We start from the raw sequence: 27,686 nt of genomic DNA on the forward strand, positions 1-27,686 counted from the left end.
AATTCAAAAAATTACAACTTTCATCTTTTGAACAAGAGTTGATTCGGCCTCGTTGATAGAGTTACTTATTTGATTCAGAGGTTTTGTTGATTTTTTTTTCTTACCTCTTTGTTTCCATTTGCTGTTAGTTAGCGCTTAATTGTTTTCTTTTGATTTTGATTACTTTTGTGATGGTTTTGGGGTTTTCTTATATATAGTTGCTTATGCCTATTAAAAGGGTTAGGATACATTTTGATGAGATTACAATATCCTCTTTATAATTTGGCAAACTTCTATTGAGATTAAAAGGTAGGGCGCATTTTTTGCCCTTATCATTAACAAGTAGATCAGTGTAACTAAACCAACTTTCATAGACTAAATAATAATTTGGACAAATATCAGGAAGGTACGTGACACTAACAGAAGATTTTAAAAAGCATAAGCTTACCTAATTGACTTGAAGAACAAATCCAAATCTAACATTAATCGCTATAGAAAAGAAAAGGTAATAAAATAACTACCAGTAATACGAACATATTTATCTTTTCAACAACAAATCTTATTGAAATAAAAGTAACGGAATACCAACTGGCAGTAATACCAAATGGTTACCAGTTTATGTGGTCTAATACAAAGTGGTGAATTCAATAATTTACAAAACTATGAAATTTATTTTGTAACTAGTAAAACATAACCATATTTAGCCAATTGTCCACTTGCTATTCATGTAAAAGCTTTAGGCACAAGCCCTGGTTCCGTTTTAACCATCTAAAATTATTCATAAAGTGCATGATTAGGCAGGCGTGGCTTGATGAGCACCTCTAGTGGAGTAGTCTTGCTCAAGTGCGTACCCAAACCTTCAGTCATGTCCACTGGTAAGTTTGATGGGGTTGTGAATTCAAAACCCTGCAGCAATCGGGCAACGATCAAGTATATCACCTGTGTTGCCATTAGCATTCCTGGACATGATCGTCTTCCAGAGCCAAAAGGGGTGAAGGCATAATCGAGGCTATAGCCATCGTCATGCATCTTTCGGGGACCATTGCAACTATTCAAGAATCTCTCTGGTAAAAACTTATCTGGTTCCGACCAAACTCTTGGGTCGCGATGCAGTTTCCACACGTTCACCACCAATAAAGTATTTTTTGGAATGAGGTATCCGCCAACAGTACAATCTTCGATGGCTTGGCGTGGCACGGATATAGGTGGTGGATATAGGCGGAATGTTTCTTTCGAAATAGCTTGAATGTAGGCCAAACTCTTGATATCTGATTCTTCTACCCATCTGTCTTTACCAACATGTCTATCTATCTCTTCCTGCGCTTTCTTCATGACGTGTGGATGGTTTAGTAACAGGGACATGAGCCATGTTAAGTGTGTTGATGTGCTGTCAAATCCTGCTACGAGCATAGTCTGCAAAGTATAGATAACATGGTGAGTGGTTTCTCGGTGAATAAAAAAAGTCCCATGACGTAAACACATACATGCAAAAGCCATCGAAACAAATTGTTAGGTTGACAATTGCTTTCCATATATGGTGTTTTTGGATTTAGTAATATGAATGAATTTAAATTCCATATTTCGAATCACATCCACTGCCATATATGGATGATCTAAAGGAGATTTGGAGCTGAAATCCCTCAACAAGAAGAAGAATAGTGCCACTTAGGAAGAAATTCCAACAAAAGCTAAACTTTTGAAAATAAACTGTCATGGTACTATGAGAAAACCGAGACAATAAGGCTGCGAGATACATGAAAAACAGTGTAGAAAGTTGAGAGATAATGATACGGTGAAAGTGTGGCAGCTTACCATGACAGTGGCCTTGATCGCAGTCTCCCTCGAGTATCCAAACACAGACTCGCTTTGGATTTTTGAAAGCAACACATCCATGAAGTCTTTCTCATCTATTGTCTCACTCTTCATCCTTCGCTGAGTATGCTCATCCCACAAATCCTGAACAACAGCGTCAAGTTCTTTCGCAAACCCCTTCATGGACTTAATGTGCCCTCCTATATCAAGCCATTTCAAAAATGGAATTGGAATGAGATCGGACACAAAAAATTGCCCGGCATAGTGTACAAATGCCTTAAAAACTTTCCGCACTTGAGCATCTTTATTTGTGCCAACTTCAGTTTCATTGTATCTCATCCCGGAAACTTTCTTCACAATAAGATTCATTGAGAAATTCTCAAACAGCTTCCTCAATTCCACTTTGACTGGACTTGCTGTACTACTTTTCCCACCAACATTGTTGGCCTTACTGAAAATTGAGAACAGTTCTTTCATGGTATTATCGACTTCTGAGACTCGGACATGCCTGACTTTCTCAAGCCCCCGAGTTGAAAGTAAGTCAAGAAAAACTATCTTTCGCATCTCGCGCCAATAGGGACCGTACGGTGCAAAACCCATAGATGCATTGCCAAAACAAAGAGTTTCAGCAAAAACTGATTCAGGGCGTGAGGAAAGGGCTTTGTCACTGATGGTAAAGCAATCTTTAACCGATTCCCAGTTGCTCACAACAAGGGCTGGTGTCATACCAATGCGTAAGGCGAAGATAGGGCCGTATTTCTCAGCCATGGCAGCTAAGTTCCTCGCCACAGAACTTTTGGTATTAAAGCTAAGAAGGTGGCCTATGATAGGCAAGCCACCTGCTGCTTCTGGTGGATATGGGAGCTTACTTTTTGGAATTTGGTTCCTTGATTTCCATTTTCTTTGGAGTTGAAAAAAAGCAAGAACGGCTACAATTGTCACCAGATATGGAATGAATTCCATTTTCTGATATCTCTGGGAAGTAGATTACTGATGTACTGCTTAGCTTCTATCAGCTCTTTATATAGGGAAATTCTAGCAGCTTCAGAGCACAATCCCAATATAAAGACACATATATTATATAATTATTCCATTTACGTTTTACACTTGCTTACATAATGGGGACAATTACATGGCAGGGGCTGTTGCAGCAATGTAGCAAAGTTCAAAACCACTTCATTAATTCTAGAAACGGCAGGCACTTAAGAGATTACTTGTGACCGCTGAGCACAAGCAGCCAATTCAAATAGTTCGAAACCACTATCTTTTTTACTCTTTCCGTGCATTACGAAGCGTGACATAGTAGAGATGTAGTTGTTCTTTATATACTGAAGTTAGAGCCTTCAAATATATTTGGCAGTTAATTTGAGGTTTGTGCTTTTAATTGTTAATAACTTCAAAAGAAGCTGCCTAAAGCGGATAATGTGCATTGAACGGTGTCAAATTTCATCTGTGAACTGTGGAGTAGTAAAGTTCAGCACTGCTTGCTCTTGATGGACTTTGTACAGAAAAATGATCGCGTGTCTATACAGAAGGAACGAAAAAAGTTAAGTTTATTGTCAGTAATTACAACAAGCTATTCAGGGTTCTTTTTTTTGGTATGGGATTCTCTTTTCAAATAGTTTGGAACCCTGTTCTTTAGAATGAAATGTACTATAGGAAATTTAGAAGCTGAACTTTATGTAGTCCATATAAATAGTGCGAGAGTCACAGGGCGCAAATGGAAAGCCGAGTACTTGAGACAACATGGATACCATTTACTCAGAATTTAATACAAGATAAATGGAGTATTGCCCTATTAGCAACATACAAAAGTGGATAGTCCATTGTGAAAATTTAAGTGAGAAATTAAGGAGATTGCTTTTAAAATAAAAGATGGAGATAAAGAAGCATGTGCAACAAAACACCAGAAAAGTAAAATAAAATAAAGAGGCTAGGGGTTGCCACTTTTTAAGAACAGGGAAATTAAAACCCAAAACCTCTAATTTTTTTATCTTAATTTTAGCTATTAGGTAAAAGTTTTCTCCACGAATGTTGGTTCGAGTTGCTTGTAGTAGGAGATTGCGTAGCTGCTTGCATCTCAACATGTAAGCTGGCTTCTCCTACAATGCAGTGATGTGCAGATGGAGGTCCCGGCCGGCCGTCCCTACTGTACGGCCAAATAAAAAGACTTCGAAGCTGCCAATATTAAATTCTGAAAGTTGCAAAGTTGGACAAGTATTTCAATGCTTGCACGTAAAATTGTACTTGGGATCAAACTATGATGGACCGGACCCAAACAGACAAACACATAAACCTAAAAACCTACGGGAACAATGACAAGAATTTGATATAGGAGGCAAAGAAAACAATTTTCTTCTATTACTCAATGGAGGCTGTGGCTACAAATAAAACGAACGACAACAGACCACGTTGATGCAAGGGCTACTGACTCTTAAAAACTAAAACAAACGCAGAGGCTATGGAACTAATCTCTTCTTTTTTTTTTTTCGACACTCATTAATAGTTTATTCAACATCTATTTCTACTCTTACTTTAACCTATTCTAGGGGAGAACCCTACTGGCCCTATGGAAAGGGCCGACGGGGACTGAACTACTATCGGACCAAACGGTGCACTACGCACCCGTCTGGATTTGGGACGCCACACCTGTGACAATTGATGGGACTCCACCAGGCTTGATGGTGACCGCAGCCCAAAGGCTGGTGGTTCTATGGTACTAATCTCTTACTAGCTGACTTCTACTCCTAAAATTATGAGCCAAATCCAATGTGGCCAACCCCACTAACTCACAATGCAACTTATTGTATTACAAACTAGAGGGTTATACAGTTTCCCTTCCACAGTGCAATAGTCTGATTGAAAAGTTATTGAAGCCATGACTAAAGAGCAACAACTACTTTGCTTTTTTTTTTTTTTTCACAGACAATAAATTTTAAATATAGACATTAAAACAACAACATGAAAAAACTCTACAAAAACCATCTCTGGCTTGAAGCCCAAAACTCAATTCAAGCCATCCGATTTTAAATTTATTCATTTTTCTTCATAAGCCGTTTTCTAAAATCACAATTGTAGTTGTAGAGAATCTCAATCTTTTTTCCGCTCATAATTACCACTAGGCTAAGGCAAGATATTAGGGTGTCCCCTCAACAAGGTGTGCATGTATAATGTGAAAATCTTTCTCCAACAATCCTTAGAATCAAAAGTGGGATTTCAACGTTGTAACAAGTTTAAAGCACAAATTTCCCCCAAAAAAATATTATTCCAAAGTAATTAGAATACACGAAAACATGAAGGGCAGAGAGCAGTTCCTCCGTATTAGAGCTTAGAGATATTACTAATTAATGCAGGAAACTTATTCCTGCTCTTTGGTTAGTTAAACATCAACAATCATCTATCTCTCAGATCATTGTGATACAAATAAGTCTCCTGACAGACCAAATGAGTGCATTTGAGCAATCAAAGTAATGCCCATAAATGAATTATTTCTAGAGTAGTGGTCTTGATTGCTAACATACTAATTCACTATATATTTTATCCTTCGATCAGCAAAGGCACGATTAATAAAAAGAAATAGTTCAAAATGTTTATTTAGTTAATACTTTGTCTTGGTCAACTAATTACTAATGCTTATTTAGTCAGCAATCAAAAAGTCAGACTCATGACTTTTATCTTGGGAGAGTCCTTAATTTCTTGTGTTGCAACTAAAAAATCCAGCGCCAATAGCAACGTCCTTTTCAATTTGATCAATTCTGAAAATGATTTTTTTTTCTTTCGATAATACCATGCTTGGTAGTTACTCTTAGGTTATAACTTTCTTGACGAATATTCATGCAGAAATCAGTGTAAGTTTACCATGAAACAATTCAACCTACGGTCTACCGATTGCAGAAAATTGAGAGGGTAAAAACGGTGGTTAGTCAACTTAAGGTAGAACAAATGGCCTCCCAATCATTACTTTCTATCATATGAATATTTAGAAAAAATAAGGGATGTAGATACCTCAATTTTACAGATAGGAAGATAGAATAAAAACCATAGCCTCTGTAAATTTTTCATTTTCCTTGTTCATATATTATACTATCTAAAAGACCAAATGACGAGTAAGTGCTAATATTTTCTTTCTGAGAATGTTTTCGGCTAAAAAAAAATGTAATCCTCATACTATGTTTCAAACTTAAATGTCTATCTTCTTCTTTTTGTTCTCGTATTTACTTTGGCTCATCAACCAACAAGGCTTTGTTTTGCATTTATAAGAACGGCTCAAAGTTTCTTTTTCTTTTTCTTTTTTTTGGTAGATCAAAGAAACAGGTCGGATTGAGAAATTATTTTTTGATTATGATGAAGCATCTGACTAATGGAAGTGTTTATGATGCAAATCAAATTACAACTCAGCAACAGCGAACGTTGATGGGACTGGTCAAAATCAAGTCTCAAGCACAAAGACAAGGCGTGCTTTGAAAATTTAGTAGCGTCTAAATTGTGAAACACTAATGCTGTGTCCTATTCAATCAATATAAGGTTTATGGGATGATTTGAATTATATATTTGTTTTTCTTTACCATTGAAATTTAAATTAGGTGGCATACATTTATTAATTAATTTATGCATTGTCAGTGTTTATAAAATTAATTTTTTTTAAAAATTATGCAAAAATAACTTGTTAAAGAATGAATGCAAGTACAAACATAAATCTTGAGATCGGACAAATCTAGACAAGCCGTAAAGCTTTGATTAGTCACAAAAAAGATATCCAAAGGCCCGAATATCTAAACAAGCAATATAGCCCCAGAAATAAGGCTAGAGAAATTTCCCATACAACATGTAACAAAGCTCAAAGTATTGAAGAGGCCAAAATTTTATTATTTGGGAATTCCAACTCTCTAACCAAGAAACACATAGTGTAGCACACCCAATTTTAATTTCGGTATTAAAATATGACCCAATTCTACTTCCTGAACCAATTTTGAAATCAATTCTAGTGTAACTTGTAAGTGTGATTATTAAAGAACAAATCTATTTTTAAAGTTAATTACCAAAATTCTAAATGATTTAATTTTGTCAATACACTTGAAAGGTACTCCGACTGTTTTTGAACAAATTTAGGCGCATGAATATGCCATGCCATTCAGTGCCGTCCAGTAAATTTTCAGATTGGACCGCCGCGTGGCAGTTTACATGATAGACAAGTTGTATCAATCCTTTTAGCTTCTCATCAAGATGGGAATTCTAGAAGGTTGGGCAAGTGCGGATAAGTCTTCTAGGGTTGTAAATGAGGCGAAAGAGTTCTACTGTCGTAAGAAAAGCATCTTGAACGTGACTGAAAGATACGGAACGACAGTTTCTCGGACTTGACATTGGGGATTCCTCGGACAACTTGTTTTCATTATAATGCATGCTTGACTTCGACAATTCCGTAGAATAGAGGATCAGGCCGCAATAATCCTAGATGGATCCGTTTTGAAGAAGGATCCATTGTTGTACCTACTTCTGACTTAACCATTTGTCCATTCATCGGTTAAGTTGCATGGCCCTCTACCATTGTCTTCAAAATCGGACCGGTTGGATCGCGAATCGTTCATAGCTCCGGTCCGATTCATACTTTGGATTGATTGAATTAAAAAATCGGTAAGAACCATTCGAATTATGCGAATCGGATTGAACCGTTGAACGGGCGGTTTTTTTTTGTCTATGAAATTAAAATAAATAAATAAATAAAAGATTTGATTTTCCTTAACTCTAAAAACTAATTATGAAATACCACATCCACTCACTTTCTTCTCATTTTTTGCCACTTATCAAGTTTGCATCTATATTTTCTTTTTTCCTGACTTTCTCCAAACTCAACTTTCTTTTTTTTAAGTTGTGACAGGTGTCGAGTCTGTACAATAATAAATATCTAATCAAATAAAATATAAATTTTGTATACAGTGGTAGCATGGTTGAATCTATAGGGACTGGAAAAATTCGTTTCTCCTCAAGTTCAAAGTATGGGGGGATTTTTATAAAAGTATGAATAACTAAACAAATCAAATAAAAGGCCTAACTAATAATTTACTAAAAATGAAACAATAATAAATAAACTTTACTCAAGAAATAACTTTGGAGATGGTTCACTCAATTGATCATGGATGCACTAATAATTTATTCACTCATTGATAAATAAGTTATAACTGCCAAACAAGCAATAACAATCAATTTTTTCTTACTGTATCGGTGATCAAGGTATAACCGTTAATCACTTTCCTAATCAAGAAATAACCCTAGGTACGACCATAGAGTTCAATTTCCCAATTGCCTTATGAATTAGAGAAACTCTGTTCTAATCAAATAACATGTTATGAGAGTTATTTTAAATTAGCCCATACGTACCCCTGACACAAACCCAATCACCACTAATTTAGACCAATTAAACAATTACGGATTTAACTACTCTAACTGGTTTTAAGTTATTAGATTAATTAAATACCGGGCGCCCTTGATGTTTAAATAAAATAATAACCATAAGAAATTAAATCAGAAAACATACGAATACCAGTAAATAAAAGAAATAAAAATAATCAATTCGATCTCACAATTTTAGATGAACCAAATTCTCCATTGTTCCTTGACTAGAAAGATAAAATTAATTCATCCCTATTGAGAAAATCCCACGCAAAATTGTAGAAGCAATTGCCGAAAACATTCTCTCAAGATTGCAATGAGAGCATGCGATAGCTAGGAAAAAGAAATAGAATGAGATGCTAAATATCCTCCATTCTCTTGCGGCTGACTCCCTAAAAGATAACAAAACCTAGTTGACTAACTACTAGTCTGCCGCCGCCCAATCTCGAAAAATAAGGAAACAAATAAGGAAACTACTAATTAGTTTCCTAATACGATTAAGGGTTAATCGCACTTTATCCCCTTTAAGTATGGGTAATTTCTCAGTTTATTCCCCAACGTTTGTTTTTTCACAGTTTACCCCCTCCGTCGGTCCAGCTAAGCAATTGCACCATTAAAAACTTCAAGATGCCGAAATTGCCATTGGAAGAGAGCCATTTGTTTTGGCTGACTAAAATGTCCCTCGATGAGTTATAAAAAGGGATGTCTGATGCTTTTTAGCCTATTTTTTATCTTTCATGCTTCCATTTAGTTGCAGCCTATTTTTTCTCTTTCATTTCAACAGATCCAATAGCTCCTAAAATTTTTCTTTGTCAACCAAAAGTATCATAAAAATGTCACAAAGTGCTTCAAATAACATTGAAATATCGCCCCAAAAAATGTGTGGATATGGTAAAGAGGCACCATTGTGCACCTTTTGGACACTTGAAAATCCGGGAAGAAGATTTTGCTGCAACTCAAATTACAATATAAGAATTTTTCATTAATAATCTGCTATTATTGTCTTTAATTTTGCTCTATACATGAATAAGACAAAAAGAGTTTTAGACAGTTATATTTTCTTTTTATTCAGAATCGGCATACATGTGGACACTTTTCATAGGTAGATAGAAGAGAGAGAAAAGATGGAGGGAAAAGTGGCTGATAAAGGAGAGAGAAAAGATGACCCAAAATTAAAAAAGGTTCTGTACCTTTTATCTTCCAAATTTTTTTTTTTTTTTTTTGGTCCCATGTGCCAGATGGAGGGAAATTTCCCTCTATTATTCCAGGGTAATTTTGGAAACTTTTCTTTATCCCTTTCATAAATCTAGAGATATGGATATTTTGGGTTGTTCATTATTTTTTAAGGGTATTACTGTCTTTTCATTATTCTGTTTATCTCCATTAGGGTTGACCGTTAGTGTTTGGGGTAAACTGTAGAAAAATAAACATTGGGGGGGTAAATTGAGAAACAGCTCATACGTAAAGGGGATAAAGTGCGATTAACCCTACTATTAAGCTACTACTATTGTTCTAAATTAAACTGTCCAACAAATTCCATCCTCTCCGAAAACATTAGTAATCCTCTGGTCAAACCTTACGACTCCACTTCCAAGAGTTTGATTTATAGCTAGACATCATGCCGAATAGCAAGTCTATTGGAAAATTGCACCTTTTAATTATTTTTTCTTTCAAATCCCTACAACTGCAGAAATTACCAAAATTAAGTAGAGTCAACTAATTAACGCAATATTTGGTAAGATGAAAGAGGAAAATAATTATAAAATTAATGACAAAATTTCAATCTATTAAATTCCCCTACACCTAAATCATACTTGTCCTCAAGTATAAGAACAACTAATCAAACAATTGAATTCAATCATATATTGCCAAAATATAATTAAAGTACATGTCAAGCATTAATGGCTAATTTTCAAGAAATATCTTTCCAGTTAACTTTCAAGATCAATGACTCTTCTAATTTATGACTAACTAATCCAAGAATATAAAATATTCAACAAGCGTCCATCAGCAAACGGTTCAACTATTAAGCAAAATCTCAACATTAAGTTCCATGGATCAGCAGGCTAATGTAACTATCCACAGTCTCGTACATTTTTTTTTTACTCCTAGCACAACTTTTCTTCTTTTTTTTTCAAGAAAAATGCTTAGTTTTTAGCTATTCAAATCTTTTGGCGCGAACTCCGACATTTACCAAATGAAGAAACCCAGTTACTCAGCTCTCATCGCTTAAAATCACGTACTCATAGCTATCGTCGCTTTTTGACGCGAAAGTTGATACTTGTGATGAAGACCTCCGGTTACTAGGCGACGATACTAATGGGATATAGTCAAATACTATTCATAAATAAGCATCAAATTAAAATTAAAAATCACAAAAATCCACTTCATTTCTTAAACATGGAAAATTAAAGTTAATAGTTGAACCAATTTACACAAAAAATGCTAGACAAATATTTACAATACTGAGAGAAGTTAACCAAAAAGTGCAAAAGTCACAAAATCTCAAATATTTACCAAAAAGATACTCTTAAACTTAGCCATGTCATGCTTGACCCATTAGCATATAAAACCTTGGCAATAATTAAATTTAAAAATTTAGCCATCGTTGATCAAGAATAACCACAGAAATATACAAGAAGTGGCAAAAATTGGATAAAATTCGACAAAGGCGAACAAAAAATTTCAACAAAAATGCATATACTTGCACTTTTCCAATATACTGCCAATATACTACTCCCCCAACACCTAAATCTTACATTGTCCTCAATGTAAGAAATAAAGAATCAAAAGATGAAGTAAAAGGGATAACAAAACTTCCCTGAAAACTGAGGGGGCCCGTGGATAGCTACGGATGAGGGGCAAATGACATGTGGAGCTCGACACTGGCCAACCAATTATCCATTTAGTGAACTCAGCCACGCAAATGGTTTAACTCTGCAGCCCATGTAGTGGTCTTAAACTTAGACAGGTGCCTTTGTTTTAGCCATTTACACATAGTATTTGGAATTGTTTCGACTACAGCAGAGCAAAGTGCCAAGACAGAGTGGCTCCCCGTCGATGTTGTGAGGTAGAGGCAGGCAAACAACAAAGTGAATTCACCCAACAAGCAATCAGCAATAGCAATTCAGTCCAATCGAAATAGCCTCAACCCATCTAATCAGCCACATAAATCCTTCAAAAGTTAATCAGAGTTGAGGCAAATGGTAGAACAGCAAGCTTTGTTTTCTTCTTGCTGGATGACGGCTTGTGCGATGAGAAAGAGAGAGATGGACGGCGTACAGTGGCAACAAACGAGCAGATAAGGGGGTAAACGGCGGCGGCGAGCGGTGACGATTGGCGAGAGAGAGAGAGAGACGGCGGTGCGACTGGTGGGCTGCGATTTGGGGAGAAGATAGAAAAGGGAAAGAAGGAAGAAAGAAAGAAAGGAGAGAGAAAGAAAGAAAGAAAGGAAAGAAAAGAAAGAAACAAGAAAAAGAAGAAAAAAACAAAAACAAAAACAAAAAAGGAAAAAGAAAAACAGAAATAGGAAAAAGTTTCGATGAAATTTTTTTTTTTTTACCCTTCCCTAGGACACGACATGGGCACGTCATGATGGTAGGAACCCTTGACGATGACTCGTTGATTTGCAAGTTACCACGTGCTCTGTTGACGCGGTCACGTCATGATAGTCCAAACGCTTCTGACGAAGAACTTGAAAATTTGCACATTACCATGTGCCCTCTAAACGCTGGCATGTCATGTCGGAAGGTCGTCTCCTAATCATCAACAACAGAAAATTAAATCAAAAAATGTGAAAAATCTAAGAGAAATATATTGGAATAGATAAAAGAAATTAACAAACAACTAAAGATAAATTGGGTTGCCTCCCAATAAGCGCCTTTCTTTAACGTCTTTGGCTAGACGTTAAGCATCACTTATCAATCTGGATGTAATTCAAATTTTCTTGCAATCGGTGACATTTTTCCAGGATCCAAATAGCCATTGAGTGCTATCATCTTCTTTAATTTTCTACTCATTTTCATCTCATAATTTGCTTTCATCCCATGATACTTGTTTGCAGTGCCTTTGAATTTACACCTACAATCAAACTCAGAAAATTCTTGCACAGAGGGATTAGTAGCATGAAGGACAAACATAGAATGAGAGTTAACAGGATGTTTCATTGTATCAAAAATATTAAAGTGGACTACTTCTCTATCAAATTTCATTATAAGAGTACCCTTACTAATATCAATCGTAGTTTGTGCAGTACTCAAGAAGAGCCTTTCTAATATAATGGGTGATAGATTTGGAGCACTTCTATCATCCATGTAAAGCACATAAAAATCAGCAAGAAAAATTAATCCATCTACTTGCACTAAAACATCCTCAATTACCACATCCGGATAAACAAATGTACGATTAGCCAATTGAATTATTATCCCTATTTCTTTCAAAGGTCCTAAATTTAGGGAATCATAAATTGATTTAGGCATCATGTTAATAGAACCTCCTAAATCTAGTATGGCATTTTTAATTTTAAAATTTCCAATCTTATAGGGGATAGTAAATAGACCTGAATCCCCGCATTTAGGTGATAGTTTTCTTTGTAAAATCATTGAGACGTTCTCACTTACCACAATCTACTCATCCCCCCTCAATTTCATCTTGTTAATGCATAAGTTCTTCAAGAATTTAGCATATTTTGGCACTTGTTTGATTGCGTCCAATAAAAGGATATTGATTGCCACCTTTTGAAACACCTCTAGAACCTCCTTTTTCTTATCTTGCTTCTTTGGTTTCTCTAACTTGTTCGGAAAAGACGGTGGGTTAGTTCCAATTTTAATTATAAAATTAGGAATTACCTTTGAATTCGCGCTTCTCATTCCTTCCTCCTCAAACTCTTTTTTAATTCGATTTTCATTTTTATCTTTCGGAGTCACAAGTTTAGGTCCCTTAACTTCTCTTACACTCCTCAAAGTTATGACGCTTACATTTTTTAGATTCACTTCGGGTTGAGATAGCAATTTTTCTTGACCTTGGGATTCCAAACGATTAATCAATATCGCCATCTGACTTATTTGATTCCGTATCTCCTATATGTCAAAGTCCGTCTTTTGCTGATGCCGAACAGTGCTTGCAGCTAATTGTTTCGCCAGCTCTTCCAAAGAAGGACCCGAATTGGAAGAAAAAGATTGCGGTTGGGATTGGTACTATTGCTTGTACCCTTGTTGTCTATTTGACATGAAATTTTGCTGTCTGTTTCCTCCATGGTTGAGATTTGGATAGTCCCTCCAACTTGGGTTACCATGTTTTGGAGTACGGATCATACTGCTCTCTTGGCGCAAACACGTAATTAGCCATATTTATCTATTCAACTCCTTCATCTTGTAACACTATGCACTAATCTGTGGGATAACTTGTGTCCTTACAAATACCACATATTTTGGCCTGCTACAAATTATCTATAGTCAACTGTCGAATAATTGAAGTTAATTCAGATAATTGTTGTTAAATTGATGAGACATTTATCTCATTTACTTGACGAGTATGGACATCCTCTCTTGTGCCAAATTTTTGAGAAATTTCTGCCATCCTTTCTTTCAATTCCCTAGTTTTTTTGGAGGTCTTATTCACCAAATCACCTCTACTGGCAGCATCTATAAGACTTTTATCTGTATATAGCAAACCTTCATAAAAATATTGAATTAGGAGCTGCTCGCTAATTTGGTGTTGGGGGCATCTAGTACACAGTTTCTTGAATCTCTCCCAATAGTCATAGAGAGACTCTCTCGGATGCTGTATAATGCCACATATGTCCTTCCTTAAACTGGCGGCTCTGGACGCAGGGAAATATTTTTTCAAAAAATTTTTCTTTAACCATTCCCAGGTTGTTATACTACTTGGTGATAGATAGTACATCCAATCTTTTTATTGTGTCCTTGAGGGAAAAGGGAAATGTTCACATTTTTATCTGCTTCTCAATAATCCCCGGAGGCTTCATATTTGAGCATACTACATCAAATTCCTATAAGTGCTTGTGGGGCTCCTCCCCTGAAAAATCATGAAAAGAAGGTAAAAGATGAATTAGATCAGACTTTAATTCAAAAGGAGTATTATCATCTAAATGTATGAAGGTAATGCATAATGGTTGTTGATTTAAGTTTGGAGCAATCAACTCCCTTAATATTCGAGCATTAGCCATTTCGACGTTTTCTTGATCAGAATCACTCGATGTGGCATTATGCGCAGTCTTCTCTATCTCAGGGTTGAAAATTAATTTACCTGTACAAGAGGAACATGGCATTAAATTGAGAAAAAAAAGAAAAAAAAGAAAAAAAATACCAAAAAAAATAAAAATAACGTGAACTCAAAAAAAAAAAAACAAATTAACTAACACCAATCCTTGGTAATGGCGCCAAAAATTGACAGGTGTCAGATCTGTGCAATAATAAATGCCTATTCAAATAAAGTATAAATTTTGTATACAGTGATAAGTAGGGTCGAATCCACAGGGATTAGGAAAATTCGTTTCTCCTCAAGTTTAAAGTATGGGGGGATTTTTATAAAAGTATGAATAACTAAACAAATCAAATAAATGGCCTAACTAATAATTTACTAAAAAAGAAACAATAATAAATAAACTCTAGCCAAGAAATAATTTTGGAGATGGTTCGCTCAATTGATCATGGATGCAATAATAATTTCATTCACTCACTGATAAACAAGTTATAACTGTCAAACAAGCGATGACAATCAACTTCTCCTTACTGTATCGGTGATCAAGGTACAACCGTTAATCACTTCTCTAATCAAGAAATAACACTAAATACGACCATAGAGTTCAATTTTCCAATTGCCTTAAGAATTAGATAAGCCCTGTTCTAATCAAATAACACGCTACGAGAGTTATTTTAAATTAGCCCATACGTTCCCGTGACACAAATCCAATCATGCCAGTCATCACTAATTTAGAGCAATTAAACAATTAGGGATTTAACTACTCTAACTGATTTTAGGTTATTAGATTAATTAAATACTGGGCGCCATTGATATTCAAATAAAGTAATAACCATAAGAAATTAAATAAGAGAACATACGAATAGCAGTAAATAAAAGAAATAAAAATAATCAATTCGATCTCACAATTTTAGATGAATCAAATCCTCCGTTGTTCCTTAACTAGAAAGATAAAATTAGTTCATCCCTGTTGAGAAAATCCCACGCAAAATTATAGAAGCAATTGCCAAAAACATTCTCTCAAGATTGCGATGAAAGCATGCGATAGCCAGGAAAAAGAAATAGAATGAGATGCTAAATATCCTCCGTTCTCTTGCGGCTGACTCCCTATAAGATAACAAAACCTAATTGACTAACTACTAGTCTGCCGCCTCCCAATCTCGAAAAATAAGGAAACAAATAAGGAAACTACTAACTAGTTTCCTAATACTATTAAGCTACTACTATTGTTCCAAATTAAACTGTCCAACAAATTCCATCCTCTCCGAAAACATTAGTAATCCTCTGCTATGTTTTCAGAACCGGACCGGATAGCGACTCGGCCGAGGTCAGGGGTCAGGGGTCAATGGGTTCGACCGGGGGTCGATAGGGGTCGAACCGGATGACGTCATAAATAAAAATTATTTAAAAATTAAAATATTATATATCTAATATCTAATAATATATTGATATTAATAAAGGTATATTCATATATATTTGATGTTTCAAATATATTTAACAAGAAAATACAAAGAAATTAGAACAATCAAGTAGCAATTTATATTATTTAATAAATATTAACAAGTTTAGAATTAAAATTATGAATTTAATTGAAAAATAACATCAAATTTTAGGACAATATTTATAAAGTATCAAATATTTGAGGTATATCAATAAGTTTTAACAATTTAGGGGGTCAAAACATAATATTAAAAAGTTTGAATTTTTTTTTAAAAAATTACTGTTGAACCGGAAAAACCGGTTTTTGCCCGGTCAAACCCGATTTTTGACCGGGTTTTAAATTTCCGGTTTTTTAATATGGCTCGGACCGGCTACCTGGCCGGTTCCCGGTTCAACCGGTTCGATCGGCCGGTCCAGTCCGAGTTTCAAAACAGAGATCCTCTGGTCAGACCTTACGACTCCATTTCCAAGACTTCGGTTTATAGCTGGACATCATGCCGAACAACAAGTCCAATGGAAAATTGCACCTTTTAATTATTTTTCTTTCAAATCCCTACAACTGCACAAATTACGAAAACTAAATAGAGTCCACTAATTAACGCAATATTTGGTAAGATAAAAGAGGGAAATAATTATAAAATTAATGACAAAATTTCAATCTATCAAATTGTGATCTCTAAATCTAAAAAATATGAATTAAAATCCAAACTCATAATGTCTAATTCACATACACGTGAATTTTGTATAGTTTTAGAATATTGTGGTATTTTTGGGTTGGATTTAGGATTATTTTTTGGGTGGATACAATGGAGATTGAAATAAAATTTATTTGTTTAAACTTATAATTCAAAAAAATTATTCGTTAAAATTCAAATTCTTTGAAAATATTAAACTTTTCATCATATAAAATCTTAAATTAGTCCATGTCTTATTTTGTGCATACATTTTTATATAAGTTATGTTTTAAAAAATTCATTGAACCAGAGTTGTATCAATCTGACTGATTAGACCTAGATCCAAACATCTCGCCGGTTCAATTAATGGTTCGAATTTCAAAACATAGGTCTCGAGTGAATAACTAGGAGTAGCGCTAGCATAAAATTAGGGTGCATTGCATGCACAAAAAATAAGCAACACATTAACATATAATAGAAGACTTTAACTTTCATGCCAATAAACAAGAAGTCAAGCCCAATCTTTACAAAAAGATTTAATCTTATATACATTAACGGTCAATACACCAATAGGTATAGATGCATGGCACATGTACAAGAATTGAAATTTAAATTTAAATTCAAATTAGGTGACATGCATTTACCAATTAATTTATGCACAGTCGGTGTCTCTAAAATTAATCTTTTTAAAATTATGCAAAAATAACTTTTTTAAGAAAGAATGCAAGTGCAAACATAAATCTTGAGATCGGACAAATCTAGACAAGCATTAATCTTTTTAAAATTATGCAAAAATAACTTTTTAAAGAAAGAATGCAAGTACGAACATAAATCTTGAGATCGGACAAATCTAGACTTTTTTTTTTTGGAGACAACAACTGTTGTATAATTTATCTATCCTAAATTACAGGGAGGGGGAGCCTAAAGAGACTGTATTTGGGGCTAGCAGGTACACAAATCTGACTAGACTAAGGGAATGTTTTGATACAATTTTTGGACAAATCTAGACAAGCCGTAAAGCTTTGATTAGTCACAAAAAAGAAATCCAAAGGCCCGAATATCTAAACAAGCAATATAGACCCACAAATAAGGCTAGAGAAATTTCCCATACAACATGTAAAAAAGCTCAAAGTATTGAAGAGGCTAAAATTTTATTATTTGGGTATTCCAACTCTCTAACCAAGAAACACATAGTGTAGCACACCCAGTTTTAATTTCAGTATTAAAAATATGACCCAATTCTACTTCCTAAACCAATTTTGAAATCAATTCTAGTGTAAGTGTAATTATTAAAGAACAAATCTATTTTTAAAGTTACCAAAATTCTAAATGATTTAATTTTGTCAATACACTTGAAAGGTACTACGACTGTTTGAACAAATTTCGACGCATGAATATGCCATGCCATTCAATGCTGTCCAATAAATTTTCAGATTGGACCACCGCGTGGCAGTTTGCACGATAAACAATGACGTATTCCTCCCATTAACATTCACATATTACAGTTCTATTAAAGTCTATCAAGTTGTAAGCCATTTGTATCAATCCTTTTAGCTTCTCATAAAGATGGCAATTCTAGAAGGTTAGGCAAGTGCGGATAAGTCTTCTAGGGTTGTAAATGAGGCGAGAGAGTTCTCCTGTCGTAAGAAAAGCATCTTGAAATTTAGCCCTCTCCACGTGGCTAAAAGATATGAAACTACAGTTTGTGTGACTTGACATGGGTGATTCAATGGCATCCAATAAATATTGAACTGCCGGCCGTCTCTGAAAATTTGAATGGCATGGAGGACAGCGTCGCTTCAAAATGTTAGGGCCGTCCAAATAATTGAACAGGATACAGGATAGCGCCAACAAAGAGAAAAAAAATTGCAGTCCGGAACAAAATGTATGCCATTAACCACCAGCTCTTGGGCTTGGTGGTAGGGCTTTGGTGTGGCTCTTCTTCAAATTCAGACGGGTGCACTGCGCACCCGTCTGATCCGATGGTAATTCTGTCCCCATCGGTCCCTCATAGGTTCAGTTGAACCTCCCCCATAGTTAGAGTAGGAGTAGGAGTAGAAGTAGGGATGACAATTAACAAAAATAAAAAAACAAAAAAAAACAAAATAATGTATGCCATTAGAACAAGTGAAGGGTTAGTTGTAGAATGTAGAACAAACAAAAGTAACTAAACCTCTTATTGACTCTTTTAAGTGAGCTGAGGCCTCAGGAACAAGCTAAAAGAGAGATTATTTAGTTGAATTATTACATTGTTTTTGTTGACACCCCTCAATTTTTGGTTTCGGTATTTAGATAAATTAGTTTGGAATTTACCATGTTTCAAGGATTAATTTTATTCGGGAAGAAAATTTGTTTATAAATTTATGATACTAGTCTAAAGACCCGTGCTATGCGTGGCTATCAAGAATGTTATGAAAAAATAAATAAATAGTTATGGAAATATATAACACATAAAAATTTAATAAACAATAGTTTAACTTATGAAATGTCAAACAGTTTTTAGCTACCCCTTCCTGCTTCTGCCTTTATAAATCCCATCCCTTCCTTGCTGAAAAAAATTGAAAACAAAAAGCAATTTTAACTACCGTCTACCTAGTATAAACATGCATTACAAAAAAGAAAGTGGTGTAACACATAAAACATGTCATATTAAATTGTAATAGATCTAAGACCAAACTATATTTGCTAAATGCCAATTCATTTCACAACCATCATGTCCAACATTCAGAAAATTCAAAAAGCATTTGCCAAAATGTTAAATTCATTTCTTAATCATCATATCCATTACATTTGGGATAAAATTCATACAATATCGGATTTCTTTCAAGAAGAATAAAAAATAATTATTTCTTTCATACAATAAGTTACTTAACACAGCTATCGAAAACTATAATCCAGGTAAAGTAGAATGCTATCAATATATCAATTTTCTATATTTTTTGTTTTTTTTATCTTAAGTTAAACTGGTTGATATTTAGCAATTTTATAGACATATTAGCCTTTTAGCTTTTCTAGAAGTTTTGTGAGATTCAAATTGTAATTTTTTTACTATTCCAGCCACACTCTTTAACAGATTATGCATCAGCATTTTACTGATGGTGTCAAGATTTCTTTAAATGAGTAGGTATAGCCGTACAGATCAGTGGCTTGTGTATCAAAAGAATGTTAATATTTTAATTGATTATGTCACACATTTAAGATAACTTTTTTTTTTTTTGTCAATCCGATAGCTTCCTACACTATGGGGAGGGGAGGACCTGAAGAGACCCTGGGATAATCCGAAGGGGACTGAACCACCATCGGATCAGACAGGTACACTACACATCAAGCCTTAATGCATTGGTGGTGGTTACCAGCCTTAATTGTGGCAATTGGTGGCCACACATTAAGATAACTCATGTGAAAAAATCTCAACACTATCGCTTGTGCAAAATATTAATCCACAAACAAAAATCATATTATTATTCTGCCATTTTAGTTTTTTTTTTCACTTATCATTCTTCAATAATGTTCCTTCCTTTGTAGATGTGTCTGTGTGAAAAAGAGCACCGATGTTATTCATATACAGAAGCAATTCTCTGTCCCTCCAAAATGACTATAAAATCAAACATGCAACAACTGGTAAGTTGCTTAAATCCTCCAACCATTTTCATCTTTTCCTCTTTTTTTTTTGTTTCTCTTATGTGCAGACCAAATATTGGTCCTCGTCAAAGATCTCTTGTAGGATGTTCTGCTGAATTTTTCCATGGTAAGCATATTAAGTTTCCATAATGAATAAACTGTTTATTAGTGTTACATATTATTATTCATTGTACTAACTTTTTTTGCATAGCAGAAGGGTCAGTTGCAACAATGAAGGAAATGGTTTGGCACAAAGGTTGAGTTATCAGTGCTCGGCTGATGACACAGCTTGGGCGGCCATGGTTTCTTCTGGGGTTTCCACAAACACATTTGTTCTCCATAATGCTTGGGTTGCATTATGGAATATCTGCACCGACGTGGGTCATGGGGCTTGCATCTATGACATCCATTGCTAGTACTCCATTTGGATAGAGCCTTTTTCAGAAAACTCATCTACCTAATGATAATTTTATCTCACATACGCATTTACTCAAAAAAATTAGCAATAAATTTTCAAATAAAAAAAAATCCAAGTATCCAAACGGAATTAACATGTGTTCTAGCCCTGAGAAATTTGATATTGATATTAGAGCCTTCAATTAGATTTGGCAGTTCGTTAGAGAACACACACTGATGAACTGGAAAGTAGCAAAAATTAATACTGGTTGTTCTTCATGGACTAGCAATGGTGGAGTCAAGACCCAAGGTCACTGGGGCAAAAGATAGAAGAGTAAAGGAAAAAACTATGTCGATAATACACAAAAATCATAATTATATGAAAATATTATTTTCAATTATATATTTTACAGTGAAGAATATGATAAGGAAGCAATACTAAAACATTGATTATGTGAATAATTTAGTTTTAAAAATTGATAGATTTTATTCGCAATCATGTAACATGATTTTGAATTGTAAAGTACAAGATAAAATACATTTGGACTTGTTTTAGATTTCTGTGGGGGGAAATTTTAGAATAGCCAGCAATGTTGAAAATTTTTGGGAGGACAATTCCAAAGAAACATTCAAAGATTTGGAAGTTTTCTTTATAATTTTGTAATTTTTCAGGAATTGAAGAGAGAGAGAGAAGGGGGGGGGGGGGGGGGGGGAATTGTCCATCCTCAACTCAATGTGGTTCCGCCACAGTGGACTAGGTACAAAACAATGATCACATGTATATACAAAAGGAAAGAAAAGGGGATAAATTGATCATTGATAACAAGGACCAATTTATTTGTATAAATAAAATAAAATAAAATAACCTGTCTTTGAAAAAAAAAAGGGTCCAGTTTATATCAGAAACCTTCCCCTTATGACATTTACAAGCTGTTGAGGGTTCACTTGTTCGTGATTTGAAATTTTGATATTTGCAGATCAAAATCAGTCATCTCACCATCAATCCTGGTGGTACTTTAGTTATCCTGGGTTTGGTTCGTATGTATTGATGCACACCAGGATAGTCCACGTTATAATCTTGTTCAGCAGATAATAAAAATTGGGTATGGCAAAGATTGGGAATGCAGACTTAATCACACTTGGAGAAAAGGCAATATTGCGCTATCCCAAGACCAAACTTACGTAATAGTAATATTAGTCAAGTGATTGTAAACTTTCAAGACTTAATATATATATATATATATATATACAAAAAAATTTGTGCTGACTATTTGATTAATCTAGGTCTGATTCAACCACCTGGGTGACCATTAACCAGCTTCTTTTTTATTTTTTATTTTTTTTTTGTGCTGACGGAGTGGGTGTTCGGGTCAATCCTTACGGGGCTCGACTAATCCCACTCCGGTTCGGGAGGAGAGGCCCCATCTCCCGAACATGATAACCAAGGGACTCGAACCCTTGCAGGCACTGGACACCAGCTCCTAAGGAGACGTGCTGAGACGTGCTGAAACTAACCGAGCTGCCCGTTAACCAGCTTCAGGCATAACTAATTTAAGAAGACTATTAGGGAATGATGTTGCTAGCTAGGGTTGTCACACCAAAGTGTAATTCCTATGTTGCAGGACCTTGGTCCCTCCATTGTACCCAAAAAAAAAAAAGTATTATTAGTCTAACTTCTTTAAACTAGTCCACCATATCAAGCGGAAGTACATAAACATCACCCTAGACTAGAAAATGACTCGCAGTTCAATTATTGTCGTAAAGTTTTCTAACTTTCTAGATTTCCCATTTTGCAATTCAAGATGGTAATTGAGTATAATTCTTGTTCTTCCCATGGAAAATAGGAGAAAAGATGAGTTTAAATGGCAAATTCAGCTACATAAAGTTTTTTGTGAGAAAGCTATGAAATAAAGTCCGATGGCAAAATGCATTTGACCATCATATGAGGGCTTTTTTTATTTTTATTTTTTTTTTGGAGCGAACTATTACATTTCATAAATACTTGAGGGGATAAAAATAATCTTTATAAGGATCTAAGTAAAAATTTCAACTTTGATCATAGGGACATTCATTAGTTTTCTTAATATATATTGGGAGCAGCCGCCCAGAGGACGATTACAATTTGCCTAGTCAGTAATTAAAAACTTAAATTAATCAATAACTTAAGACTAAAACCTCCTTAGATTTCAGGAAATTAAAACCAACGGCCGTCTGGTCACTCGGGGGGAAATTAAAATATGGGAAAATTGCAGAAACCACCCCTGAAACTACTGACAGATGCACTGAGCTCCCCTCTAAGTTCTGAAATGGCAGATAGCACCCCTCAACAGGAACATTAAGTTGCAAAATCAGTCCAGGCAGCTTCAATTCCCATTAAAAAATTAGCTGTACAAGTGAGATAAAATATTTGTTCCAAATTTGCCCTGATGTTGGTTGACAAGTAGTATTAACAAGGGAGGGGCTTTTTCATTAAGCACAAGGAAGTTCAGGGGGTATAAATGCAACAACATGCTTCCAGATGATGACCTGCAACAACTTCATTTGCCGAGAAACCAACGGCTACTTAACGGCTAATTGATGTAACTAAGGCACTAGCTTATAAACGATGGTCAGTAGCAAAATGAATACCAGAATCTGGACTCATGTATGCAGTAGCAATTTTTCAGCTCAAAACACAGCTTGCTTGATACACAGTTTGGCAGTTTCAAGTCATATTGCAGAAATCAGAAAATGGCTTCTTCCAGCCACAGGAGAACATCATGGAACTCTCCTACATCCTTCACAATACAAAACAAATATTGCTGGTGCAATAGAAAGGCAACATAGAAGATTTCTGAGTCTGAAAACAACCCCAACAAATTATACTTTTTTTGTTCAAAATGCAAGTACTTCCAGTGGTATGAGGGTCCAGAAGAAGAAGAGGTTAACAGTAGAAACTATGACACCAATTCAGTGCTACAATCGCACCTACAGCAACAAAGGTCTATGGCTGTTAGAAGGGAAATGCCAACTGTTCTGACAAGTGCAGTGGCTATACTTTTCATCATCAATCTCATACTTGTTGCTGTTTATGTTTTCATCCATATTGTGAAGTCAATAGGCTGATGCTATCCAGAAATGTACATTAGTAATGAAGTAGATATAGCTGCAGTTCGAATTTATAAGTAAGACATAGGAGAGGAACAAGTTCCCTTCATCATGTATGCAGCAGCGTTTGTAGTTTACAATATAAATGCAAGCCAAAGTTCTGTTTATATCTACTGTCATCAATACAAAATCACTTGTTACCAACAATACAAAACAAAATAGTCACAGAAGCATACTTGTATTACAAGATTAATGCATTAATACAACAAGTCTGATCAGAATTTAGTAATTTGAAGTACTACAAAAGTGAAACACAACAGGCAAGTAATAGCAGAGCATGACTGAGCAATCCACAAAAGGTTCAAAACACCATCTGAACCATTAAATCACTTAGAACAGATGGTGAGGATTGCAATGTCGTGAGAGGCAGAAACATGTCTAAAACTGCCACAGTAGAGTATAAAATAGCTCTGTTATGTACCTAATTAATGGCATACTACTGAGTTGATACTTTCAGCAGTAAGCATTCACTTGCCAAAACTATAGAGATAGTATCAGAATTGCATACTAAAACTGCTATTATTGCTAACATTTGTTGAGTGCAGTGTTGTAGCTGCATTGATGGATTCAGATGCAGGTGTAGCAACTTGAAATGTAGCAATTTGCTGATGACCAGCTTGTTCCACAATTTGAGTGATCTGAGCAGTATTTGAGTAGTTTCTCTTGCTGCTCCCTCTAGCAGATGCTCCAGTATTGCTTAAAGGTCTTCCTCTCTGCACAATCACACGTGTTGAAGATTACACTCAAGCATTTTATTGAAGCATATCATAAAATGCACTCATTCAATTGCACCTTTTTCTTTGAAGTGGTTGTTGTGCTCTGATTCTGCACATGCACATTCACAGTTGCAGGTGCAGGTTGAGTTGAAGAAGAAGGATTGCTGCCTTGGCTTGAGTGTACAACTGGAACATTGCCAGAGACATGATCCTAGCAGTAAACATTGACAAGTAATATTAGTTTCGACAAGGCATGTGCTATAAATGTTACAATCAGAAGCTTAAATAAGTTAAAAAAATCTTACCCAAAGAGTTGCTCCTGACAGGCCTGTGTTTGCAGTCCCTCTTCCAGGTTTGCCTCTTCTATAGCTCTGTTGTTAAGGAACAAGCTAATTGTAAGTAATGAATTGATATAAAATAATCACATTCAGTAGCAATTTCAGCACATATAACACCTGCTGGCCAGTAGTTCTGTTGCCATTCTTCTTATTCTGGACAGGTGCTCCTTGCCATGACCTCTTGTTGTGACCAAAAGAGCCACAGTTTCCACACTTGATGTAGCAAAGTCTTTTTGGTTGTGACACAGACTGTCCTTTATCATGTTCCCTTCTCCTTTTAGTCTTTGGTCTACCTGGAGCTCTCCTTAATGGAGGAGGCAGGACTGTTACAGGTGTAACATATGGCATAGGTGGTCACATTTTCTCATCAGGAATTGGATGAATCATACTTGAATATGTCTTTAAGTACTTATCTCTTGAGAACCAATGCTCACAGTAGGATTCCAGCTTTTCTCTCTTGTAGATAATCCCTAGTGCAGCATGTTTACAAGGAAGGCCTGAAATTTGAAATGCTCCACAATCACAAGTTTTAGCTGATAAATTGACTATGTAGGACTTGTTCATATCCCCCACTTCAAATACATCAGTAGAAGCCATAGTGAGTTCATATTGTCTTGATACTTGTCCTATTTTTTGTAGTTTACCAAGCATCTTTGGTGTGATGGCAGTGGTGAGCATGCACCCTTTCTGATATCGCTTATGCATTTTCTTCATGAACTTCTTCCTCAGCCCATCAACAAGTGTCAAGATGGGCTTCCCTCTTAGCTCACCTATCCATGCATTGAAGGACTCAGTGCAGTTATTTGTGACATGATCACATTTTAGTCCAGTATTGAAGGTATATCTGCACCATGTTATTTTAGGAATTTTGTCCAAGTATTTCCTTGCTTCTATGTTTAACTCCTTTATGCTAGCCATGGCTTCATTATGTCCTGCAACATCAAAGCTTTTTGTTGCTCTCCAAAACAAGTTACTAAGCAGAATACCAGGAAATTGAGCTTTAAAATTACTGTAGATATGCCTACAGCAATGTCTTCCACTAGCAACAGGCACTCTCTCTTCATAAGCTATATTCAAGCCCTGAAATGATCACCAAAACATGCAAACAAGTTACACTAAAAAATACAGAATCATTGACAAGTACATAACTATTCCAGAATCTGGATGCATAACGGAATCAGAATAATGTCCAAGGCCTGTTGTGAAGCTCACCTTTTGCCTGTCACTCATGAAGGTTAGAGGACCATGAAAACCATTTTCTGAAGTAAATGGCCCAAAAAACTCCTCAAAGTAATGAAAAAACCAACTCTAGGTTTCTTTATTTTTAGCTTCAGCCACAGCAAATGCAATAGGAAAAATGCTATTGTTAGCATCTAATGTGACTGCTGTGAGACGCACACCACCATAAGCACCTTTTAAAAAACATCCATCAAAACCAACAAAAGATCTACAGCCTTCAACAAATCCACTTCTTTGAGCTTTGAAACTAATAAACATTCTGAGAAATCTAGGCTCAACAAGAAGAGTAGGCCTATCATAATGTATTTTGCAGATACTTTGTGGGTTGTATTTCCTGATCAGCTCTGCATACTTTGGCAATTTGGTGTACGATTCAATGTGATTGCCTTCAATCTCATTTCTTGCTTTAGTTAGTGCTCTATACATTTGCCATTTGCTTGGATGCACACCATACTTAATCATCTTAGCTTCTACCCCTTTGGTGGACATGTTGGGGTGAATACTCATGACTGGAACTAGTTTCTTGGCAATCCAGTCAGCTGTAGCTTCTGTATTCTTCCTGTCCATCACACATGTGTGTTCACCTTGATAAGTTTTAATCATAAAGGTCATGGAATCTAAAACTGGTGATGCATGGATTCTCCATTTGCACCCTTCAACACCATAAACAGCAGTGACTCTGCTCTTCTCATTCTTCAGTCTCATAATTGGAAATCCTTTCTGAATTACATAGTCCTTTAAAGCTGCTCTAAATGCATCGACATTAGTAAATAGTTGACCTTTCTTAAACTCTATCTCTACTTTTGGGTTGTACGTCCACAGTTTTGATTTCAAAGCTTGCTGAACAGGGTCAGTTTCCTCTTCATTTTCAGAATAAGGAACTAAGGCACCCTCCTCATTGTCATCAAAATCAGAAAATGACATGTCAGATTCACCACTATCGCTATGAACATCTAAATCTTTCTCATTGTCACTATCCATACTGTGCAGCCAGCTTGAATCAGAGCTGGAATCACTATATTCACCCTCAGAATCATCAATGGCAACAACACATACCTTGTCATTTCCTTTTTCTCTTAAGTTCAAATCAGTGTTATGACCATTTTCATTTATCTGATTAGCTTTATAAGATGGAATAATATCCATATCCTGCACATGCACATTAATCATTCTTCCAGACTTATGCATTTCAAATATTTCACGTACACTATCATCATCTGTAATATCAAACATACGATCTGTCTTAGGAATCTGACACCTCATATGTATTAACTTATTCAGATGCCTAGGGACTTCACCGAACACCTTCTCAGCAACATCAAATAGTAGATTAAGGTAACAGTAACCAATTGGATCGATATTTGGAATTCTCACTTGTTTCTCCTCATAGTGAACAGCTATATCATAAGCAGAAAAAAGAGCCATCCTAGGTTTCAAAAGTGACAGAAACTGAGCAATGTAAGTAGCAAATAGCAGACAACTGTATCTAGTTTAGACACTTATGTCTACACTGATGACTAGTCATGAACTCAAGACTATTGTAGCATTCACTGAGTTGATACAAGTCTTAAAAGATCGAAAAATAGATCATGATCAAAACATCCATTGATAAACATGTCTAAAACAACATGAATAGCAGAGTACAGCAGCTCGTCTAAAACCAGCTACAATATCATCATATTTGGCATTGATCATTACTGACAATAACATCACAT

The 27,686-nt window shown here is 35.4% G+C and overlaps 2 protein-coding genes across 2 annotated transcripts; both read right to left on the reverse strand.

Moving 5' to 3' along the window:
* Window positions 1–516: 516 nt before the first annotated feature.
* Window positions 517–2,828, reverse strand: LOC113739473 (cytochrome P450 CYP82D47). The gene is made up of 2 exons (XM_027266693.2): window positions 1,792–2,828; window positions 517–1,392 (listed from the first exon to the last, which is right to left on the reverse strand). The coding sequence occupies exons 1-2, from the start codon at window positions 2,752–2,754 to the stop codon at window positions 754–756; spliced, it is 1,602 nt and encodes a 533-aa protein (XP_027122494.1). The 5' UTR covers window positions 2,755–2,828; the 3' UTR covers window positions 517–753.
* Window positions 2,829–25,086: 22,258 nt separating this feature from the next.
* Window positions 25,087–25,962, reverse strand: LOC113738916 (uncharacterized). The gene is made up of 2 exons (XM_027266184.1): window positions 25,945–25,962; window positions 25,087–25,812 (listed from the first exon to the last, which is right to left on the reverse strand). Exons 1-2 carry the CDS (start codon window positions 25,960–25,962, stop codon window positions 25,087–25,089), a joined length of 744 nt encoding a protein of 247 aa, XP_027121985.1.
* Window positions 25,963–27,686: the final 1,724 nt, after the last annotated feature.

This window comes from Coffea arabica, chromosome 4e, assembly GCF_036785885.1.
Source record: "Coffea arabica cultivar ET-39 chromosome 4e, Coffea Arabica ET-39 HiFi, whole genome shotgun sequence".
Taxonomy (NCBI): Eukaryota; Viridiplantae; Streptophyta; class Magnoliopsida; order Gentianales; family Rubiaceae; genus Coffea; species Coffea arabica.